The sequence below is a fragment of the Mandrillus leucophaeus genome, unplaced genomic scaffold (assembly GCF_000951045.1).
Source record: "Mandrillus leucophaeus isolate KB7577 unplaced genomic scaffold, Mleu.le_1.0 Scaffold2, whole genome shotgun sequence".
In the NCBI taxonomy this organism is placed as follows: Eukaryota; Metazoa; Chordata; class Mammalia; order Primates; family Cercopithecidae; genus Mandrillus; species Mandrillus leucophaeus.
Genome location: NW_012102031.1, coordinates 13,025,218 through 13,048,939, shown reverse-complemented (window position 1 = coordinate 13,048,939; position 23,722 = coordinate 13,025,218). Strand labels below are relative to the sequence as shown.

The window sequence follows — 23,722 nt, the reverse complement described above, 5'->3', positions numbered from 1 at the left end:
TCACTGTCTGTCTCAGAGGACGTGGGCTCAGAGGGGCCCTGTTGGAACCCAGGTTTTCCAACTCCTGATAGTGCGCCCCTGGCCACCACACTCTGCTGGCTTCCTTGGGCAGACCATGCCGCATCTCCAGGCCCCATTTCCACATCCCCGGGATAAGGAGGCACGCCTTGCCCTGCCCACCCTGCGTGGTGCTGTGAGGGAGATGGGGGAAGGGAAGGTGCTCAGAGGAGGGCTTGTTCAAGGAATGGCGTCCCTGGAGCAGGCTGTGCAGCCAGCGCTCTGGAGCAGGGGCGGGCTGGGCTGGGCTGGGGACCCTTTCCACCAAGCCAGGCTGGCCACCAGAGCTCGGGCTCTCCCTGTGGGGTGGGCGAGACTGCTGAGCCCCCAGGCAGGGTGCCCCAGTGCAGAGCCTTGGGGAGCCTCCCACCCTTGGAGGTGCTGGTCCATCCCTCCTCTCCTGAGGCCACTTCAGGACACCCCCAGCTCGCTCCCACTGCTGTCAGTCCCACCCCCCTGGTAGGTGTCATTCGGCAGCAAATATCTGGGAGCAGCTGCTGATTCAGGGCCATTCCTGGCACAGTCGCTGGAGAGACCAACCCAGTGGGCAGGTGTCTGAGTGGGCATGACTGAGGGAGCAGGCCATTTCCTGGGGGAGCGATGCTGCAGAGGTCTGAGGAGTGGTGGGAGTTAGCAGTCGTGGGCCTGGGCACCAGGTGCCGGGGCAGATGCGGGAGGTGATCCACAAGACATATCTGTTGAGTGCTCCCTCGCCCCGCCTGCCGTATCACCTCCTGATATTTCCTCAACAGCTGCCTTGTCTCTGTGTCACAGGTGAGGACTGGTGTGCCCATCTTCCTCCTTTGGGGTGGGACAGCCTGCAATGTGCATGGAGCTCCGTGGGTGCTCCAGGTCAGCTGGGGCAGTTGGGTGGGGAGGGAGTGCTGGGGAGTGGCAGCTGGGGCCACTGATGCAGCTGTGGGCCAAGGAAACATCCCTTCCTACTGGGTTAAAGAATGTGTCCAGAAAGGGCAAATTCAGAGGTTCCTAGATTGGATCTCACTGGCCTCCACGGACAGCTGAAGCCTGAGCCATCCTCTCCACTGTAATGACGGCAGAACGACCAACCCCTGCTTCAAAACTGTGTGGTGCAACCACCTATGGACCTGGGAAGCTGAAAAGAATCTGGATGTCTTAGTAGACCACAAGCTTGAAGGGAAAACCTTAAAAGCAGTTATGTGATTCATATTCTGAGGTAGCTTGGTAGAAAGTGCCAGTCCCAGTTCTGCCAGACAAGACCAATTACCTCTCTGAGCTGGGGAGGATAGCAGAACGTGGCTTTCCTTCCTTCTGTGCCATGGCCAGGGACCGGCCCAGTGGTAGACAAGGGCCAGTGACAAACCTGAGGCCTAATACTGCAGGGAGGATGTGGCTGCAGAGAGCTCAGCCCCTGCCTGGATGAGCAACAGCAGCCACCTCAGCTCCAGGCGAGCTGCTGCTGGGGAGGCAGCGTGCACACCCGTGGCATCTGGCTTTGCTGCTCCCCAACTGGCATCCTGACCATGGGAGGCCAACCAGGGTGAGTGCTGGTTGCTGGGTGGGCTCTGAGGCGGCTATGGTTCCCACATCCCCATGGAGGCCAAAGCGGGCAGTGAGCATTTTTGTTACCATCCCAGCAGAGGGGGAAGCTAGACGGCCCCCAGGGCCTTCTTCACTGCAGTGTCAACAGAAACAGACTCTGCAAAATATTTGAAAAGATTTTTTCTGAGCCAAATATGAGTGACCACGGCCATGACATAGCTCGTGGGAGGCCCTGAGAACATGTGCCCAAGGTGGTCGGGGTGCAGCTTGGTTTTATACATTTTAGGGAGGCATGAGGCAGCAATCAAATACATTTAAGAAATACATTGGTTTGGTTCAGAAAGGCAGGACAACTCAAAAGCAAGGTGGGGAGGGGCCTTCCGGGCTATGGGTTAATTTAAACATTTTCTGAGTTGAGTCATCTAAAGACCTGGGATCAATAGAAAGGAAATGTTCAGGTTAAGATAAAAGATTGTGGAGACCAAGGTTCTTTTTCAGTCTTATAGTGGCTCCCCTTAGAGACAATAGATGACAGATGTTTCCTAATCAGAACTTCAAAAAGGTGCTAAAACTCAGTCTCTTCAGGATTGGCAGGGCCTGGAAGAAAACGATCTATGTGAATAGGGATTCTTTACAGATACACATTTTCCCGCACAAAGGACAGCTTTGCAGGGCCACTTCAAAATATGGCCAAGAAGCATGTTTTGGGATAAAATACTTTGTCTTCCTTGACTCGTAATGTTATGCCAGTCAGGTTGGAAAGTAAGTCACGATATATAGGGTTAAATAAAACCCATCTGATGAGAATTTATGGTTTTTAGGGCATGACTCCCCAGACGCCTTACATAGGAATCTGGGCAAGATAAAAAATATCAGAGCTTAGTCCTCACAGGGAATGGCGGAGGGGTGGGGGGAGCAGATGTGTTATAGGAAAGGGGTCCTGATCCAGACCCCACAAGAGGGTTCTTGGATCTCGCACAAGAAAGAATTCAGGGCAAGTCTGCAGTGCAAAGTGAGAGTTTATTAAGAAAGTAAAGGAACAAAAGAATGGCTACTCCATAGACACAGCAGCCCCCAGGGCTGCTTGTTGCCTATTTTTATGGTTATTTCTTGATGATGTGCTAAACAAGGCGTATTCATGCCCCCCTTTTTAGACCATAGAGGGTAACTTCCTGATGTTGCCATGGCATTCGTAAACTGTCATGGCGCTGGTGGGAGTGTAGCAGTGATGACAACCAGAGGCCACTCTCGTCGCCATTTTGGTTTTGATGGGTTTTGGCTGGCTCCTTTACTGCAACCTGTTTTAGCAGCAAGGTCTTTATGACCTGTATTTTGTATCTCATCCTGTGACTTAGAATGCCTTAGTGTCTGGGAATGCAGCCCAGTAGGTTTCAGCCTCATCTTACCCAGCTCCTGTTGAAGATGGAGTTGCTCTGGTTCACATGCCTCTGACAGATGGGCCCCTGCCGGAGGCCAGAGTCTCATACCGCCACCCCTCCCTCCCCAGGCCTGCAGGGACTTCCTGGAACTAGCAGAGATACACAGCCGGAAATGGCAGCGGGCACTGCAGTATGAGCAGGAGCAGCGCGTGCACTTGGAGGAAACCATTGAGCAGCTGGCCAAGCAGCACAACAGCCTCGAGCGGGCCTTCCGCAGCGCCCCCGGCCGGCCGGCCAACCCCTCTAAGAGCTTCATTGAGGGTGAGTGCCCGGGCGGCCAGGGCAGGGCTGTCCCGTGACCTTCTGCCAGCTGGCTCTGCATATACAACTTCTGCTCCCCCACATGCATATCCCTGGCTGTGTCCATGTGTGGGCTGGGCTTGGCCAACTCTGGACTGCCTTTTTGTGCTTTGTATCTCCCGTGCCCATCACCCACTGGCAACAGTTTCTCTGCACCTAGGTTCACATTCTCAAGAGTTAAGTTTAATGAGCCCAGCTGTCCCTTGTGTGACAGGGGTGTCCTGGTGCCAGGTGGCCACCCACCTAGCCTTGGGTTGGGGGTCATGGGGATCGTGGACAGGGGTCCAACAGAAAGGGAAGCTGGGCCACAGAAAGACTGACCCACATGCTGAGAGATCGGGGGCGGGGGGGTGGGGGCTTCCAGAAAGAGGCCCCTGTGCAATGAATGTGTTGAAAGCACATGATTCTAGCAGAGGGAGCAAGGGTGGCTGCGGCCCAGGGCTGCCCAGGTGACTGAAGCAGGAGGAGAGTGAGGCCAGATGGGGGTTGAGGGAGCCCTTGGCTCTGGACTTAGGGAGGCAAGATGAGCCTTTTGTGAAGCTACAAACTAAAGCTCTGCCTATGTCTCTAGGAAGCCTCTTGACTCCCAAAGGAGAGGACAGTGAGGAAGATGAAGATACCGAGTACTTTGATGCCATGGAAGACTCCACATCCTTCATCACCGTGATCACTGAGGCCAAGGAAGACAGGTAAGGTGGCTGCATCTGGGCAGAGCCTCCCCCACCCTGGTCTTAGGCTGCATCTGGTCTTTTCACCAGCTATCTACTTTTTACTTGGGGTTTTCTTTCCTTTAAATCTTGCTTTGGCCAGGCCCAGTGGCTCCCAGCACTTTGGGAGGCCAAGGGTAAAAGGATTGCTTGAATACAAGAGTTCGAGACCAGCCTGGGCAACATGGCAAAACCCTGTCTCTACAAAAAATACAAAAACTAGCCAGGGGTGGTGGTACAGGCCTGCAGTCCTAGCTACTTGGGAGACTGAGGTGGGAGGGTCGCTTGAGCCCAGGGAGGTCGAGGCTACAGTGAGCCATGGTCATGCTACTGCACTCTATCCTGGGCAACAGAGAGACCCTGTCTCAAAAAATCAATAATCTGTCTTGCTCCAGATGGGATTTCATTGTTGTGTGAGCCTCATTTACACAAACCTAGCTGACAGAGCCTCCACACACCTGGGCTATATGGCACAGCCTATTGCTCCTGGGCTACAAACCTGTACAACATGCGACTGTACTGAATACTGTAGGCAATTGTGACACAGTGGTTAAGGATTTGTGTATCTAAACATAGAAAAGGTATATTAAAACTATAGTATGATAGTCTTATGGGACCACTGTCATATACACTATCCGCCAATGAAATGTTGTTATGCGGTGTCTGTCTACACACAGAACACACGGCAGTGACCAGGACATTTACTAGCAATGAAAACGATGCTGTCTAGAGAGAGGATGGGCCAGGTCCCAAGGAGGCCTCGGGATTCATCAGTAACTTGCCTCCCGCTTTGTGTTTCCTGCAGAAAAGCTGAAGGTAGCACGGGGACAAGTTCTGTGGACTGGAGCTCAGCAGACAATGTAAGTGAGGGGGAGCACTGTAAGGGCCGGCAGGCAGGCCCATGCCCCAGTCCAGGAGCGCCACCGTGCCCTTCACGAGCAGTGTGCCAGTTCTCAGGGTGGAGGGCAGATACCTGGAAGCTGAGGGGGCGCTCTGGCCTCTGCTGACGGGGGTGTCCCCACTTCTGTGGCAGGTACTAGATGGTGCCTCGCTCGTGCCCAAGGGTTCGTCCAAAGTCAAGAGGCGAGTCCGCATCCCCAACAAGCCCAACTACAGCCTTAACCTCTGGAGCATCATGAAGAACTGCATCGGTCGGGAGCTCTCCAGGATCCCCATGCCGGTGGGTGGCTCGGGCAGGGCAGCCCTGGCAGGTCCTCTGTGGCTGCTTTCCTGTGCATGGATGAGAAGTAATGGCCTGTGTGAAGTACACACAGCTTCGGAGTGCCATTTTCTTAATGGCACCTGAGGAGCATGTAACTAATTATCTAATCGTGTACATAGGCATTCCCCAATCTTCCAAAGTACAGGGATCTTTGGGCTCTGACAGAAGGAACCAGGGAGAAGCTCTGCATGGATCAGCAACCTGGGGAGCCCCAGAGCACCTCTGGATCTCACGGAGCCTTACCATGTCCTGGCTGTCCCAATCTGTAGATGGGGAGTGGCAGGATGGGGCTGTGTGTGGAGGGGTGGCCCCTCCTTCAGCTGGCAGTCATCCCTGGTGCCATCCCCAAGAAATGCAGACTCGGTGTGGTCACACAGTGGGCTGAGGGCAGAACTTGGATCTTCATGCCACCTGGCTACAGTGGCATCTCCACCAGGCCAGACGGTTCTGCTGTGTGACCCAGAACGAGTTCCTTCACATCTCCAGCCTCTGTGTCCACATCTGTGGAGTGGGGAGAATCACAACACCCCCTTCACAGTGTCCGGGAGGATGGAGCAAGATAACACAAGGAAGCTGAGACTCGTACCCGATGGCATCATGGTGGGAAGAGTGACCCTGCCCTATGTGACACTGAGACAGGGGCCCTGGGCCTAACCCATCCTGTGCCAGGTCCCATCACAGCTCAGAACATGGGGAAGACCCACTTCCTCCACCCACAGACTCATGTGCTCATTCACTCATTCTCTCACTGCTTCCTAAGATTCGGCACTGAAGATACAGCAGTGGGCCAGGCAGAACCCCTGGCCTTGGCGGGTGTCCATCCGAGCAGAGGAGAGCGACAGCAAACATGATAAAATTGTGTAGGATGCAGCAGACCAGAAAGTGGAGAGGGCTGTGAAGAAAACAGGCAGGGGGGACCAGGGAGGTGATGGCTTGGGGGCCGCAGTGTTGGGACAGGGCCATCAGAGGAGCCTCACTGTGAAGGTGCCGTCTGAGCAGGGATGTCCCTGAACATTTGAGAAAAGCAAGGGCACCGTGCCAAGCCGGGGCTGGTGCCCAACCTGACTGCCCACCCACAGGTGAACTTCAATGAGCCCCTGTCCATGCTCCAGCGGCTGACAGAGGACCTGGAGTACCACCACCTGCTGGACAAGGCGGTGCACTGCACCAGCTCGGTGGAGCAGATGTGCCTGGTGGCTGCCTTCTCTGTGTCCTCCTACTCCACCACGGTGCACCGCATCGCCAAGCCCTTCAACCCCATGCTGGGGGAGACCTTTGAGCTGGACCGCCTGGATGACATGGGCCTGCGCTCCCTCTGTGAGCAGGTGAGCGGGCTAGGCTGGCGCTGGGTGGTGCCCGCCTACACTCTGGCCAAGCTGTTCCTGCCAGGCCCAAGGTGACAAATGGGATGCAGCCTCTGACCCCCACTGCCCATACCCAAGGGGCCATCAAGCTGAGGTCCAGCCAGGAAGCACGGCCTCCCATGGCAGGGGCAGCACAGGGCCTCCTGGAGACGGTGAGAGGCATGAGAACACAGCATGGTGAGGACAGGGTCAGGCCTGGTTGCAGAGATGGGGAGGATAAGCTCCAGGCCAGGATGCTGTGGAGCAGAGGTGGAGGGGCATCTGTGGGCACTGCTGGGGAGAAGCATGGGGTCACCACTGAGCTGAAGGCAGCTGGCAGGAGGAGCCTGGGTGCAGTGGGATGGACTCTGCCCCAGCCAGTGACAGCAGCCTGTCCCCGCCACCCCTTCCCCAGGGAGACATGCCAAGACCCAGGCCCAGGAGCCTCAGTGGCAGCCCCATGCTGAACCTGGGCGTCCTGGTTGAAAACGAGGTGATTCCGTTGGTGCCAGCGTTGCCCTGGCTCCTGGCATGAGCGTGGGACGCTGGCCATTCAGATCCTGGTGCTAGTTGAAGAGGCTGCAGCTGCGGCAAGGCCCTGTTAGGAGGTGACTGCAGTGACCCACGCAGGGGTGCGGTGGCCAGACCTGGGTGAAGGGGGAGGCCAGAACACTGGCAGCTTTTGAAGGATGAGCCAGCTGGTTTGCCGACGCTTTGGATATGGGGGTGGGGGGCAGTCAGGGTGATCCCAGGTCCTTAGCCTGAACCCTGGAGTGAATGTATTTCTCCATTCAGCAGATATTAGATGCCCTCGACATGCCAGGTGCTGCTCAGGCATGGAGGTTTCAGCTGGGAAGTGAACAGACACGGCTCCAGTTCTCATGGGGCTGGGAAAGCAGGGCGGATACTGTGGCTGCTTCTAGCTCTTTTGGGTGGTCAAGGAGCAGCTTTGCTGATGCAGAGAGAGTGAAGGGAGGAAAGGAAAGGAGGGTGGAGAAGCAGCAGCTGGAGGGGTGGTACACCTGGGGTGGGCCCTGCCTCCTGACCGGCCAGAGCCCTCTCCTGTAATGGAGGGAGTGGCCCACAGGGAGGCCGGGGAGGTAGAGGTGGGAGTGGAGGGGGCAGATACTGGATGCATTTTGAAGGAAGGGCAGGCAGGCTTTGCTCAGGGTTAGAGGAGGAGCATTAGGAGAGCCACAGAGGCTGCCGAGCGTTTGGTGTGAGTGGTTGGAAGGGCAGGATGCTGAAGTGTAGGTGAGGAGGAGACAGTTTCCCACGGGCTCCTTGGGGAGGCATCAGCTGAGTTCAGGACCAGCTCACCATCTCCCAGGGTGGTTCGCAGCTGGGCCTGCACTCCTGGGGCATAGGAAGCAAGTAGGCACCTTTTTCGGAGACAGGAAGTTAGGCAAGGCATACTAGGGGCAGCAGGAGCCCGGCTCTGTCCTGGTCAGGCTCTGCCTGTCTGAGGGGAGGTGTTCAGGGGCAGCTGGAGGCCAGGGCTGCTGTCCTGGGGAGTGAGTAGACTTAGGAGAGGGAAGCCTGGGTCCCATGGCCAGAGGAGCATGGAATAAGGAAGAACAGACAAGGGAGGTTTGGTGGCACTGCTAGTGAGGCAGGGGAGGGCTGGGCCAGGGGCAGTTCATTGATGTGGATGCCTGCTCTGGAGCCAAGCTGGCCAGGGGCAGGGCCCAACTGCCCCTTGGCTAAAATCACACTGCCAGTCTGGGCCCCCTTGGTATAATGTGGCACAGCAGCCGCACCTGGCATGTGGGGAGGATTAGATAAGAAGTGGACATGGAACCCTCGGCACAGTGTGACACCCTTTGTTTTATCAGCCCTCAGTGCACCTGTCACAGGCACGTCTTTGAGGCATGAGGTCTGCCATCACCCCTATTTCATAGCCCAGGAGCCAGGCACTGAGAGGCTCAGGACAGTACCCGGATGCTTTTCTGCTCAAGGCAGTGCCTTCCTGGGGGCCTGCCTTGGGTCCATGGCCACCTGAGGAACAGCCAGGACTGCTCCTATGGCCACAGAGCTGTGCCTGCTGAGACAGCACAAGCTGTCCCTCCCTGGCTGGGGGAGGTGGAACCTGGGCTCATGTCTGGCAGATGCTCATGTCCTATGGGTCTGGTCTCAGGTGAGCCACCACCCCCCTTCAGCTGCGCACTACGTGTTCTCCAAGCATGGCTGGAGCCTCTGGCAGGAGATCACCATCTCCAGCAAGTTCCGGGGAAAATACATCTCCATCATGCCGCTAGGTGAGCTGGGGCCCGGTGCCTTCCTGGGACAGAGACATTCTGCCTAAGAGGGAGGATTCTGGTGATGCAAAAGCCAGCGGGGGGCTTCCAAGGGAGGCCTCCCTGTAGGCCTGCCTCTCCAACCCCCAGCCTGGTTCTCAAGACACCAGGCCGAAGGGCAGACTGGCCAGAGCCCTGCGTGGGGGGCATGACCTCTGACCTGTCCCCCGCCTCCAGGTGCCATCCACTTAGAATTCCAGGCCAGTGGGAACCACTACGTGTGGAGGAAGAGCACCTCAACTGTGCACAACATCATCGTGGGCAAGCTCTGGATCGACCAGGTCGGGGCGCCCTTGGGGAGGGGGTGCATGGCCTGGGGGCTGGCCACTGACCACTGCCCTCCTTCGCCAGTCAGGGGACATCGAGATTGTGAACCATAAGACCAATGACCGGTGCCAGCTGAAGTTCCTGCCCTACAGCTACTTCTCCAAAGAGGCAGCCCGGAAGGTAAGCAGGACCAGCCACCTCTGAGCACCCCAGGGGGCCCAGGGCAGAGTGTGCACCTACGCTGGTCCTGCCAATGTCCACAGGTGACAGGAGTGGTGAGTGATAGCCAGGGCAAGGCCCACTATGTGCTGTCCGGCTCGTGGGATGAACAAATGGAGTGCTCCAAGGTTGTGCATAGCAGTCCCAGCAGCCCCAGCTCCGACGGGAAGCAGAAGACAGTGTACCAGACCCTATCAGCCAAGCTGCTGTGGAAGAAGTACCCGCTGCCGTGAGTAGGGCTGGCAGGGGCCCCGCCACAGGCGTAGGACAGGGGTCAAAGGAGAGGGAAGGAGGACAGTGGACAGAAAGCAACTGACAGGCACAGGAGGTCGGGAGGGTTCAGTCCACACATGGGCAGAGAACAATATTATGCAGCCGACATCCCAGTGTGAAGGCAGATACCCAACAGTAAATAAATGTGAAACTATCAAACACTATGCACAGACTTTAAGTGAGGTGATAGGACAGAGCCCCTCCCTGTTACTCCCTACAAGAAATAAAACACATACTTGAAAACAAGAAATAAAACACACACTTGAAAATAACCATAGGAAATAGAAAACTATAAAATGTGGCATAGGAAAGTCCAAATAAAACAAATAGAAATTTGACACAGAAAAAAAAATAACTGAAATTGAGAACCCTATGGAATGGTTTAGTAGCTAGAATCTATCACCTGAACACAGGTCAGAAGATGTGATAGAACTGAATTTAAAGAGACAAAACCCAGAAAAGACAAGAAGCTACAGGGAGAAGACAGAGTGAGGTCCCTGGAGCAGGCTCCCTGGTCTCCACTGGGAGCTAGTTTGAGTGCAGAGTCTCCCGTCAGACCTCCTGCAATGGAATCTACATTTCTGTAAGCTTGCTCAGCAAGATTGACAGCAGGGTTTGGCATACTTCTAGCAAGAGTCCCAAAAGGAAAGAGGGACTGTACCTGAAGATAAAATAACAAAGAACTTCCTGCACCTAAATCTATGCAGTGAAACTAAATCAGAGGAAACTATTAAGCAGCCAGATTTTAAAAAGACATCACTTTCCAAGGAGCTGTTCCCTTATCAACAGAAATGGGAGCTTGAAGACAGTCAAGCGATATCTTCCGTGAGCTGAAAGATGCACTGCCAGCCTAGAATTATACACCCAGGGGGACCATCTTTAAAGGATGAAGGTGAAATCAAGGCATTTTCAGGCAAACAAAAAGCTTAGTTTGGCACCAGCAGACCTGCATGAAAGGATATACCTCAGGCAGGAGGAAACTGACCCCAGAGGGAAGATCTGAGACATATGAATGAATAACAGATACTGTGCACCTACATAAATGCTGAACAAACAATAATAATGTGGGGTATAACATTTTAGAATGCGGCTGCACAGTAAGAAGAGGAATGAAGGGAGGGAAACTGCTCAAAGGCCCCCATGCTGCCCTGGAAGAGGATCAAGATGCACATTCGCTTGACTGTATGAAGTATGTTTAATTGCTATTCCTAGGGTAACCGCTAAAATAATCCATTTAGCTGGAATCCCAGAAGAAGAAGAAGAAAAAAACAATGAAGAGGGAGATATAATGAAGATAAATTTCCCAGAGTAAAAGCAAAGGGATGAAAGACCCTGTACTGAAGTGTGCTCAAGACAAGATATAAAGAAAAATGTTCATCTAGATCATGCGATAGTCAAAATGAAGACCAAAGAAAAATATTCCAATAGCTTCCAGAGAGGAGCAAAAGATTTTAGTCAAGGATAAAGAATCAGACTGACATCAGATTTTTCAACAACCAACATTGGATTAGTATTTTCTAAGTTACAAAATTAGAAAGCAGAATTTTCTATTTAGTCAAAGTATCATTCACATATGGGGCCCTATCCTTTGGCATACAGCCTCAGAAGTTTTACCACACGAAAACCCACAATGAAAACAGTATTGGGCCGGGTGCGGTGGCTCATGCCTGTAATCCCAACACTTTGGGAGGCCGAGGCAAGCGGATCACTTGAGGTTAGGAGTTCAAGACTACCCTGGCCAACATGGTAAAACCCTGTCTCTACTAAAAATACAAAAATTAGCCAGGCATGGTGGTGGGCACCTATAATCCCAGCTACTCGAGAGGCTGAGGCATGAGAATCACTTGAACCTGGGAGGCAGAAGTTGCAGTGAGCTGAGATCGTGCCACTGCACTCTAGCCTGGGAGAAGAAAAAAACAAACAAACAAACGCTGGACATAGTACTTAAAAGGGGGAATGGAGGGAGCAAGGATGTCACAATAGATGAATAAAGGGGTTTTGTTTGCTTTTTCATTGTTTTTTGTTTTGAGATAGAGTCTCATTCTGTCACCCAGGCTAGAGTGCAGTGGCATGATTTGCTCACTGCAACCTCTGTCTCCCAGGTTCAAGCAATTCTCCTGCCTCAGTCTCCCGAGTAGCTGAGAGTACAGGGGCATGCTGCTACGCCCGGCTAATTTTTGTATTTTTAGTAAAGACGGGGGTTTCACCATGTTGGCCAGGCTGGTCTTGAACTCTCGACCTCAAGTGATCGGCACACCTCAGCCTCCCAAAGTGCTAGGACTACAGGTGTGAGCCACCGCACCCAGCCTAAAAGTTATTTTTAAAATAATTGTTACGATCAAAGAAAAAGAGAAAATATGTCCATAATAATGAAGATTTAAAAGTTTAGATAATGTTAGCATGATGGAATTTGAGGAGAAGGGGAAGAACCTCAGGGAAGAAATGCTAAGTTCTTATTGGAAGGAAGAAACATTTATAAGATTGTTAAAATAGTAAGAGAAAATTATAATGAAGCATTATTAAGGAAGGGAAAGTTGCTATAATAAAGGTTGAGTTCATCAAAAAGATATAATAGTTTTAAACATTATGCATATAATTAAATGCCTCAAAAATATACAAAGCACATATTGATACTTAAGGAAGAAATTGATAAATCCATCACCACAGTGGGAAATTGGGAGGTCAAATGGAAACAACTGAAAACAATCCAGCAAGTATATGGAGATTGCAACAATATAGGCTATACAGACTCATGGATGAAACTCTGAGAACGTATTTTTTTCTCAAGTATACATGGAATGTATGCAAAAATTGATTGTGTACTAAACCCTAATGGAAGCCTCACAGATTTACAGAGAGTAGCATACAGACCACAATCTATAAGACAATTAAGATAGAAGTTACAAACAAACTGATCAAAAAATCCCAAATATTTGGGAAAAAAAATTAAGTTGCTAAATAACAGGCAAAATAAATTAGAATGAAAAAATGCAAAATATGTAGAACTGAATGATATAAAAGGTATTTGACCGGGCGTGGTGACTCATGCCTATAATCCCTGTACTTTGGGAAGCCGAGGCGGTTGGGGGTGGGGATCACTTGAGGTCAGGAGTTCAAGACCAGCCTGGCAAACGTGGTGAAACCCTGTTTCTACTAAAAATACAAAAATTAGCCAGGCATGGTGGCATGCGCTTATAATCCCAGCTGCTTAGGAGGCTGAGGTGGGAGAATCGCTTGAACCTGGGAGGCAAAGGTAGCAGTGAGCTGAGATCATGCCACTGTACTCTAGGCTGGGCGACAGAGTGAGACTCCATCTCTGGGGGGGAAAAAAAAAAAAAAGACAAAAGATATTTAAACTGGCTGGATGCAACAAAGGCAATGCTTCAAAGGAAATATATTGCCTTAAATCATTTAAATAATGTTGAGGCTTTCTCCTTTCTGAGTTTCAATTCTAATATTAGAGAAAGTTCAACATAGAAATCCAAAGAAAGAAGAAAAAATACTTTGAAAATAAGAGCAAGAGCAAAAGCCTGTGCAACATAGTAAGACCTCATCGCTACAAAAACAAAAAAAAAAGTTTTTTCTTAATTTGCCAGGCATGATGATACATGCCTGTAGTCCCAGATACTCAGGAGGACTGAGGTGGGAGGATCACTTGAGCCCATGAGGTCGAGGCTGCAGTGAGTTGTGAACACACCACTGCACTCCAGCCTGTGTGACAGAGCAAGACCCTGTCTCAAAAAATAATTTTTGGCCGGGTGCAGTGGCTCACGCCTGTAATCCCAGCACTTTAGGAGGCCGAGATGGGCGGATCACCTGAGGTCAGGAGTTTGAGACCAGCCTGACCAACATGGAGAAACCCCGTCTCTACTAAAAATACAAAATTAGCTGTGCATGGTGACGCATGCCTGTAATCCCAGCTACTCGGGAGGCTAAGGCAGGGGAATTACCTGAACCTGGGAGGCGGAGGTTGCAGTGAGCCGAGATCATGCCATTGCACTCCAGCCTGGGCAACAAGAGCAAAACTCTTGTCTCAAAAAATAATAATAATAATAATAATAATAATAATAATTTTGGCTAGACATGGTGATTCATGCCTATAATCTCCCGTATTATTCCATTTTCACATTGCTCTAAAGATACCACCAGAGATTGGGTAATTTATAAGGGAGAAAAGGTTTAATTAACTCACAGTTCTGCCTGACTGGCGAGGCCTCAGTAAACTCAATCATGGCGTAAGGCGAAGGAGAGGCAAGTACCTTCTTCACAAGGCAGCAAGAAAAGAGCAGAGTAGGAGAAATGGCCACTTACAAAACCATCAGCTCTAGTGAGAACTCACTCATTATCAGAAGAATAGCATGAGGGAAACCACCCCCATGGTCCAATCACCTCCCATCAGGTCCCTCCCCTAACATGTGGGGATTACAATTTGAGATGAGATTTGGGTGGGAACACAGCCAAACCCTATCATCCCAGCACTTTGGAAGGCTGCGGTGGGAATATTGCTTGAGTTCAAGAATTTGAGACCAGCCTGGACAATATGGCAAGATACCATCTTTATATTAATAATAATAAAAGCAGAAATCAATAAAGTCAAAAGTTGATTCTTTGAGGCACAAAAAAACTGTTAAAATAGAAAACTACTGACAAGACTGAGCAAGACAGAAATAAATATTAATGAAAAAGGTTTAATGTGACATATAAAGTATAAAGACATAATTAAAACTTAGATCGGAGGGACAAATCTTAGAAAAATATAACAAGAACTAACTCCAGCTGGGCACAGTGGCTCATGCCTATAATCCCAGCACTTTGGAAACCAAAGGCAGTTGGATCACTTAAGCCCATGAGTTCAAGACCAACCTGGGCAACAGCAAGACCCTGTCTCTACAAAAAAAAAAAATTTTTTTTAATTAGCCATGTGTGGTGGTACATATCTGTAGTCCCAGCTACTCAGGAGGCTGAGGCAGGAGAGTTACTTGAGCCCAGGAGGTCGAGGCTGCAGTGAGCTGTGACTGCTACTCCATACCAGCCTGGGTGACAAAGCAGACTCGGTCTCAAAAAAAAAAAAAAAAAAAGAAAAAGAACTGACTCTAGAAGAAATTAAAAACACGAATAATCCTATAATAAAGTAACTGAAGCAATAGTTTAAAAATTACCATAAAGAAAACACAAGGCCCAGATAATTTTACAGGTTAATTCTCCCAATTTTTTCAGAAACATATTTTTCCAATTTTATATAAAGTGTTCCAGATCATAGAAAAAGGAAATATTCACCTCTCCTATACTGTGAGGTCAGGATAACCCTCATACCAAATTAGACTAGACTAGCAGTAGGAAAATAAAAGTTCTACCCGATTTCACTTATATTAATAAATACATAAGCAAAACTCCAAAACAAGATATCAGAAAATCCAATCCAACAGTGTATAAAAAAGATAGCATTCTATAATCAGATCGAATCTATCCTGGGTATACAGAATGATTTTATATTAGAAAATTCATAGAGTAATCTTATTAACAGATTTCAATAGATTCAGAAAAAGCATTTTAGGTGCCTAGATACAAGATTAATATACAAAAGCCAGTTGCACTTCAGCAAACAACTAGAAAAATGCAATTTAAGATAAGACACCAAGGCCGGGCGCAGTGGCTCATGCCTATAATCCCAGGATTTTGGGAAGCCAAGGCAGGCAGATCACCTGAGGTCGGGAGTTTGAGACCAGCCTGACCAACATGGAGAAACCCCATCTCTACTAAAAATACAAAATTAGCCACGCGTGGTGGCACATGCCTGTAATCCCAGCTACTCCGGAGGCTGAGGCAGAAGAATCACTCGAACCCAGGAGGCGAAGGTTGTGGTAAGCCAAGATCACACCATTGCACTCCAGCCTGGGCAACAAGAGCAAAACTCCATCTCAAAACAAAAAAGAAAAAAATACCAATTAACAGCATATAACATCAAGAACCTTGCAATAAATCTTATAATATATTCAAGACCTCTATAGAAAACATTATAAAGCTTTAATAAAAGATACCAAACAAGAGATAAATAAATGGAGAAAGATATAATGTTCATGGATAGGAAGTATTGTAAAGATGTCATGATCTAAAAAATCAGTAAATCAAACAAAACCCCAATAGGGACTTTCATGGAACTTGATATTAGAATTTTTAAACTTATATTGAGGAATAAAGGGCCAAGACATTTCTGAAGAAGACCAAAGAGGACTTACCTACTAGATACCAGGATTTTTATTTTGAAACTCCAGTGGAACAGAATAGTAAGCCCAGAAACAGACCCATGGATATATGTACCTCTGATATATGACAAAGGTGGCATATCAGATCTTGTGGGAACATGGAATGGCTCACCAAATGGATATGGGTAAAAATGATTATCCCTATGGAAAAAGATGCACTTAATCCCTCCCTCACATTATAAAGAAAATCAACTCCAAATAATGGCCTAACAATAATATTAAGTTTGACTTATTGTAAACAATGACTTAATAAGTTTAAAAGGATAAATATCTTTTAGACCCTAAAGAAATATTAAGACACAAGCATTCATATATTTGACCATAATAAAGTACTTTTGTTCATTGAGAACTTTACTCACTAAAAGGCAATTTAAAGAAAGTGAAAAGACGATGCATAAACAAACTTGGAGAAGGTAATCATAATACCTACCTACACTTGACAGAGGATTATTATCAAGAATACAGAGTATTTTATCACAGTTAAAAATAATAATTTTTAAAAGATCATATAAAAAACTTTTTTTTGAGATGGAGTCTCACTCTGTCACTCAGCCTGGAGTGCAGTGGTGTGATCTCAACTCACTGCAACCTCTGCCTCCCGGGTTCAAGCAATTCTCCTGCCTCAGCCTCCTGAGGAGCTGGGATTACAGGTGTGCACCACCATGCCTGACTAATTTTTGTATTTTTAGTAGAGACGGGGTTTTGCCATATTGGCCAGGCTGGTCTCAAATTCCTGACCTCAGGTGATCTGCCCACCTCTGCCTCCCAAAGTGCTGGGATTACAGGCAAGAGCCACCATGCCCAGCCCACATATAGAACTTCTAATCAACAAATAATGTAAAAGTAATGGGAAAATGCACAAGAGTCATGAACAAGAATTTTGCAGAAAAAACATATATAGACAGTCACCATATAAAAACCATATATGTTGAAGAAGCCATAGATCTACAATATCTCTGATATATTGCTGCTGGCAATGTAAATTGGCACAACACTCGGGAAAACAGTTTGGCTTTACCTCCTAAAGATGAAAAATCCACCAGGCGTGATGGCTCACGCCTGTAATCCCCGCACTTTGGGAGGCCAAGGCAGGTGGAACACCTGAGGTCAGGAGTTCGAGACCAGCCTGGCCAACTTGGTGAAACCCTGTCTCTACTAAAAATATAAAAATTAGCCAGGCATAGTGGCACACGCCTGTAATCCACATGCTACTCCAAAGGCTGAGGCAGGAAAATTGCTTGAACCTGGGAGGTGGAGGTTGCAGTGATCTGAGATGGCGCCACTGCACTGCACTCCAGCCTGGATGACAACAGTGAAACTCCACCCCCCGCAAAAAAAGATGTACAATCACACAGTCATAACACAGTAATTCTACTTCTAAAAATATACTCAAGAGAAATTCTTGCAAATGTACAACAGGACTTATGCATAAGACTATGCATGAGACTATTCTAATAAAAACTTGGAAACAACACAAATTATTGAATGAATAACTGTGGTACGTTCATATGAAGGAATATGTACAGTAGCTAAAACTAAACCCTAGTAACATGAAGCAATATAGGTAAATCTTAGCAATATAATAAGAAAAAAAAAAAAGCAGAAGGTGCTGCAGCAGTACTGGTGGCCATGGTTCCCGTAGCCAGAAGGAGTTGCCCACAGAGCCCCCCATACAATATACATAGGAAATCTACCTTTTAATATGGTTCAGGGTGATATAGATGCTATCTTTAAGGATCTAAGCATAAGGAGTATACGGGTAGTCAGAGACAAAGACACAGATAAATTTAAAGGATTCTACTATATAGAATTCAATGAAGTGGATTCCCTTAAGGAAGCTTTGACATACGATGGTGCACTGTTGGGTAATCGGTCACTTCATGTGGACACTGCAGAAGGCAGAAAACAAGATAAAGGTGGCTCTGGATTCAGAAAAGGTGGCCCAGATGACGAGGATTCAGGGATGACTTCTTAGGAGGCAGGGGAGGTAGTCACCCAGATGACTGGCCAACAGGCCCCACAATGGGTACCCACGTCAGAGATGGTCCTCCCCTCCACGGATCCAACATGGATTTCAAAGAACCAACAGAGGAGGGAAGAGCACAAAGACCATGACTCCAGCTTAAACCTTGAACGGTTGTGATGCCCCTCAATCAAGTAGCCAATCCCAACTCTGCTATCTTCGGGGGTGCCAAACCCAGAGCGGAATTCGTCCACAAGGAGCAAGAATGAGCCTGCGGTTGGGAGGGAATGGGACTTGGGGGGTTGGAGCAGGACCATAGCCTGGTGAGTCCCTGGGCCGTGTTCCTGCTGCTTCCACTTCCGCGCCTGCCACTGGCCTCCCCACAGTGAAAACACAGCTTGTTGAGTGCATGCCAGCTGTTAACAAGTGGTTTTTAGTACATGGTGGGCTTTGCTGTATCTATGTAGTGCCTGTTTGTGTGTTTTTTTCTTTCTACCACTGCTTCCCTATTTTCCTTCTGTCCTTTTCCTCCCAGCTCCTTGTTTTCCTAGCAGCACATGGGGTTCCCCGGAGGATCGGAGGTGGCTGTGTGGGAGAGTCATTTGGGCTGCGGTGCTGCATCATTTTTCTCCTTGGCTTTCTCTTTTTACCTTAGACACTGGCCCGACTCCAGGCGTTTCCTTTCATTTCTTCAGTGTTTCTCTTCTGACCTGCATGTTGAGTTCTGTATTGCGTTGGCTTCCAACAAAAACCAGAAGTCACTGACAGACTGAACTGCAGTATAGTATTCAGCTGTGATGGACATAGAGAATTGGAGGCACCTTGTTTTCACAACTAGGATAAAAATAGCTGTTAATCCTTGCAAGGTCCTTTCCATTTCTATTGAGAGGGAGCCCTGGCTCCATGACCCCTTCCCAAAGTGGACTGTCCAAAGGGATAGGCTCACATGAGAAACAGTGAGACCTGAAAGTGGAGACTGTGGAATAGTGGTAGGGAGTCCATGGAGAAGATACAGTGAATGTTCGTATGTGTTCACGTGTTTTTGTTCCTGCTCTTTCGAGGTTGTGTCCCAGCTAGTTCACTCTTTTCACCAGACATGGTCGAGGTTCCCCTCTCTGGCCAGCTGCAGCGAATGGCCAGATGGTTTCTTTTCTGCTGGGCCGAGGCACTTTGGGGGTTGGGGGTAGTGCTGGCACTGCACTTGGTTGACTGCAGTGCTGACACAGCGTTTCCCCAAATCCCTGTTGCCTGTGTGTTTGTGTTTATCTGTTCCTAATACAGACAACATAACGAGATACTGTGCTTCCCACCTCCCCTTCAATTCATAGCCAAAATGGTTCTAGAATCTGGTACTTTACTCATTTCCTTTGATAAATGAAATTGTACTATGCAGAGCTGTCAGGAAACTTCAGATAACCGTATAGGACTTTAGCTGTCTAGGTCTGTGGCTGCATCTTGGGGACACACTTGATTGTTCCCATGTGCAGGGTTCAGCACTTACCTGGGAGTGGTAGGGGTTAGGCTTTTGAGCTTGAATGCCTATGTGTGAACAGATTAAAAATGCTTCAGTACCCAAATCCCAGTCTTCCCTTTGAGGAGCAGTTGGGGGGTGGCTGGCAGCAAGGTCCTAGGAAAGAGACCCTTGCCGGGTGATGGCAGGGTGGGGCGCCCAGCGGAGTGTGCTTAGTAATTGGTCACCGGCTGTCATCCTTGGCTTCTCCTACTGTGTCTGTGTTACAAGTCCTTAGCAATCCACAGAACTGACTCTGTCCTTCCTTCCACCTGTCAGCTTCTCTGCTTCTGAGATAAGAACCATTTCTGTAACACCATTACTTAAGAAAGACATGCATTATGTGGTGTAATCAAGCCTGATGCTTTCAGATCATCTACTTACATCTTCAATGTGGATAAGATAAAGAAACAAAACAAATGCATCTAAACTTCTGGGCAATCCAGTTGATTTTTAAATGTAAGAATGGAATTCCAAACACAACACATTCAGCTATATGACAGAAAGTAAATCTATGGATATGGTATTTTGTGAAGGATCTTTTCAACAAAAGAAACCCTTACGTAATTTACACACACACACACACACACACACACACACACTAGGAAAGATGGACTAACTACAACCCAAGTAGAGAAAATATGAACAAGGCCTGCTGGACAGTTACACAACCTTGCACCCAACAACTGTGGCAAATGCGTTCTCTTCAATCACATGGAACGTGTGCAAAAACTGCCCATATACTGGGCCATAAAGCAAATTTCAAAGGACTGAAATTATGCCAAGTATATTGTCTGACTCCAAGGCAATTATGCTAGAAAAAAATGACTAGAAAAATCCCCATATAGGCTGGGCGTGGTCACTCATGCCTGCAATCCCAACACTTTAGGAGGCCAAGATGGGCAGACCAATTGAGGTCAGGGGTTCAAGACCAGCCTGGCCAACATGACAAACCCCATCTCTACTAAAAATACAATAAAATTAGCTGGATGTGGTGGTATGCCCTGAAATCCCAGCTACTCAGGAGGCTAAGGCCAGAGAGTTGATTGAACCCAGGAGGTGGAGGCGGAGGTTGCGGTGAGCGGAGATCAGGCCACTTCACTCCAGCCTTGGCCACAAAGTGAGACCCGTCTTTTTTTTTTTTTTTTTTTTTTTTTTTTTTTTTGAGATGGAGTCTCCAACTGTCGCCCAGGCTGGAGTGCAATGGTGTGATCTCGGCTCACCGCAACCTCTGCCTCCCAGGGTTCAAGCAATTCTCCCGCCTCAGCCTCCTGAGTAGATTACCTGGGATTACAGGTGCCTGCCACCATGCCCGGCTAATTTTTAGTAGAAACGGGGTTTCACTCTGTTGGCCAGGCTGGTCTTGAACTTCTGACCTCGTGATCCACGGGCCTCAGCCTCGCAAAGCGCTGGGATTACAGGCATGAGACACTGCGCCCGGTGGAGACCCTGTCTTTAAACAATAAAAATAAAAAGGCCACGCACTGCAGCCTGGGCAATAAGAGTGAAACTGTTTCAAAAAAGAAGAAAAAAAAACATAATAGAAAAGAAGAAAAGCCAGGAAATACTAAGCTAGACAATTCCCAGATGAGTCTAATGTGGCAAAACCGCGGCAGGTTGGCCATGTGAGCATGGGAGGTGTGGGGAGCAGAAAGCAGTTGTTTGCAGCCACTGGGTTCCGCCGGGTGGGCTCACTGGGGTGGGCCCAAGTCCAGAGGGAGTCCTGGAGGCCGGGAGCTGGAGGGTGGGGAGACACCGCCAGGCAGGGGAGGGCGGCCTTGCAGGTGTGGTCCCGCTCACACCTCCGCCACCGCCACCGCCACAGGGAGAACGCGGAGAACATGTACTACTTCTCAGAGCTGGCCCTGACCCTCAACGAGCACGAGGAGGGCGTAGCGCCCACCGACAGCCGCCTGCGGCCCGACCAGCGGCTGATGGAGAAGGGCTGCTGGGACGAGGCCAATACCGAGAAGCAGCGGCTGGAAGAGAAGCAGCGCCTGTCGCGGCGCCGGCGGCTGGAGGCCTGCGGGCCCGGCAGCAGCTGCAGCTCGGAGGAAGGTGAGGCCGGTGACGGGAAGGGCGCCCCGCACGGGAGGAAAGGGGTGCCCGGGTGGGGGTTCCGCGGGGACGGATTCCGGGGGAGCATGCCACCTGCCGACCCACCAGCCCACTGTGCCTGCCCAGCAGAGAAGGAGGCGGATGCCTACAAGCCACTGTGGTTTGAGAAGAGGCTGGACCCGCTGACCGGGGAGATGGCCTGTGTGTACAAGGGCGGCTACTGGGAGGCCAAGGAGAAGCAAGACTGGCACATGTGCCCCAACATCTTCTGAGCGCCACCCTTGCAGCAAATACAGGCGCCTGCACAGCCCGGCCCACCTGTTTATTAATGCACTCAATTTAGTACTGAATGGTCTTTCTCCCAGCCCATTCCCAGCCCTTCCTGTTTCCTTTCCTATTTTTTTTTTTCCCACACTTTCTTGAGACTCCCACCTTGGAAGGAGGAAGGGCTGACCTGGGTTCTCTTCAGCCCCCAGGTGCGCCGGGTCACCCGTGCCCCTTCATTATGGACCTGGGCCCTACTGGAACCCCTGCCCCAGTTACCACAACTCAGGCCGGCTGGCCCGGGCCACGGGCTGCGCAAATCACCAGCCCCCAACCCAGGGAGGAACTGGCCCCTCCTAGGGAGCCTCTTCGACTTTTTTAGAAAAATGATCTCCATTTCTTTCCAGCCATGATGTTTAGTAAATATTTTTAGTACCACAGTTAGCAGACAGCTTTCCAAGTGTGCTTTCTTGCCACAAAAGTGTCCTGGCAAGAGCCCCTTATTTTTAAGACATCAGGAAGCCAGACCCCTTTGAGTTGGGATAATTTTGTAGCTCAACATATCAAGTCCTCGATGGTATCTGAGCTGCCCACACCCCCACCTGCCAGGGCCCCACAGAGCCCAAAACAGAAGGGGGCTGCCTCAGCCCAGCAGAGCACAGAGAGTTTCTCGAGCTCCCACCCACAGATGCACGAGGGGGTACTGATGGCATCCCCCATGTGGATTTGAGGGCAGCAGTCCCTGGCCTCGCCCTAGCCAGCCCAGGTGGCTCCCTAGCCCCAAGAGGCCAGGAAGGGCTGGAAGGCAAGGCCTGCAGGTGCTCCCCGCCCTGAGACCCAGGCCCCAAATCAGCAATAATGAACAAACCCTTGGCCCAGCCTGGGCTGGTGACCCAGGCACCAGAGACCTTGCATCCCTCCTCATCCTAGGAAGCCCCTAGGGGTGCCCCATCTCAGTGCCCCCTGAACTCTTTATTTGCCTAATTTATATATAGAGAGATATATAAATATATATAAAATAGCTATTTTGCTTAAATTTCTACAGTATGTAAAAGTGAAAAAATGATGAAGACGGGCACACCTGTCTGAGTTTGGCCCTCATGTCAGCTGTGCCCTTCCCTCTCCTCATGCCCCCTTCCAGCGGCTTCTGCCAACCATGGGGGGCTGGACCACCATGGTCACTGACCCAGCCCCTCAGAATCTCACACTCCAATCCTTTCCATTTCAGTTTAGTCCTAAAAGTTCATCACAGGGTTTTTCTTTCTACTCCAGGACTGGTTTTGTTTTTATATATACATAAAAAAAAAAAAGTGAAAACACCAATGTGTGAAATGCCTTACGATGCCCACTGGAGAGGCGGGGTGGGGTAGGGCAGGATGGCCCCACTGGGGCTCCCACAGAGCTGTGGAATGTACCTCTCCCCAACACTGTTTTGTTAGCAAGCACCTTTTGACCAGTAATAAAAAATCTTGGCTTTGGAGTTTTCCACTGCCCTGTCCCTCAGTCTCTCTGTGTCTGGGTGGAGGGGGCTAACATAGAAGGACAGGTGACAGCCTACAAGGTGGCATGGGGATAGAGCATGGGGTGAAACAGCAGGGGGGTCGGGGAAGAGAGGAGGTAGGAGACCCAGGAAACTGCCCAAAGGGCTGGGGAGAGAGTTGCAGCTCTGTCAAAGGCTGCCCTGATGCTGTGGTCACAGGGCTGACCTGAACCCAGCTCTGCCCTTTGGAAGGGCAGTGTTTCGGAAGGGCAGTGTTTTAGCCTGGTGGAGACCACCAGCATCCCCCTCCCGTGTTTCAGTTCCTGGAGCTGTCTAATGGGAGGCCTTCAGGGGGAAGGCCAGCCCTGGTGAGTTCCGTGTCACTTGACAGCAGCAGCCTGGGTTGCACTTCCAGGTGAGGGATGGGTGGAGCAGGGCACCCCAGGGTCATCAGGGCCAGTGCTCTCACCATCTGCCTCCACACCCTAGCCCTGTGGGATCTGGGGCTGGCCCTGCACAGCTCCTTCCCTGGCTAGGCT

The 23,722-nt window shown here is 49.9% G+C and overlaps 1 protein-coding gene across 1 annotated transcript in view; it reads left to right on the top strand.

The window, feature by feature from the left end:
* The window catches only part of OSBP2 (oxysterol binding protein 2), a 253,027-nt gene extending 229,836 nt beyond the window's left edge, over positions 1-23,191 (top strand). The window contains 11 exon segments of the mRNA XM_011979048.1: positions 3,086-3,278; positions 3,889-4,006; positions 4,830-4,884; positions 5,058-5,204; positions 6,326-6,571; positions 8,727-8,847; positions 9,064-9,167; positions 9,238-9,333; positions 9,417-9,601; positions 21,207-21,439; positions 21,569-23,191. Coding sequence (XP_011834438.1) covers positions 3,086-3,278; positions 3,889-4,006; positions 4,830-4,884; positions 5,058-5,204; positions 6,326-6,571; positions 8,727-8,847; positions 9,064-9,167; positions 9,238-9,333; positions 9,417-9,601; positions 21,207-21,439; positions 21,569-21,711 — 1,641 coding nt within the window. The 3' untranslated portion in view covers positions 21,712-23,191.
* Positions 23,192-23,722: the final 531 nt, after the last annotated feature.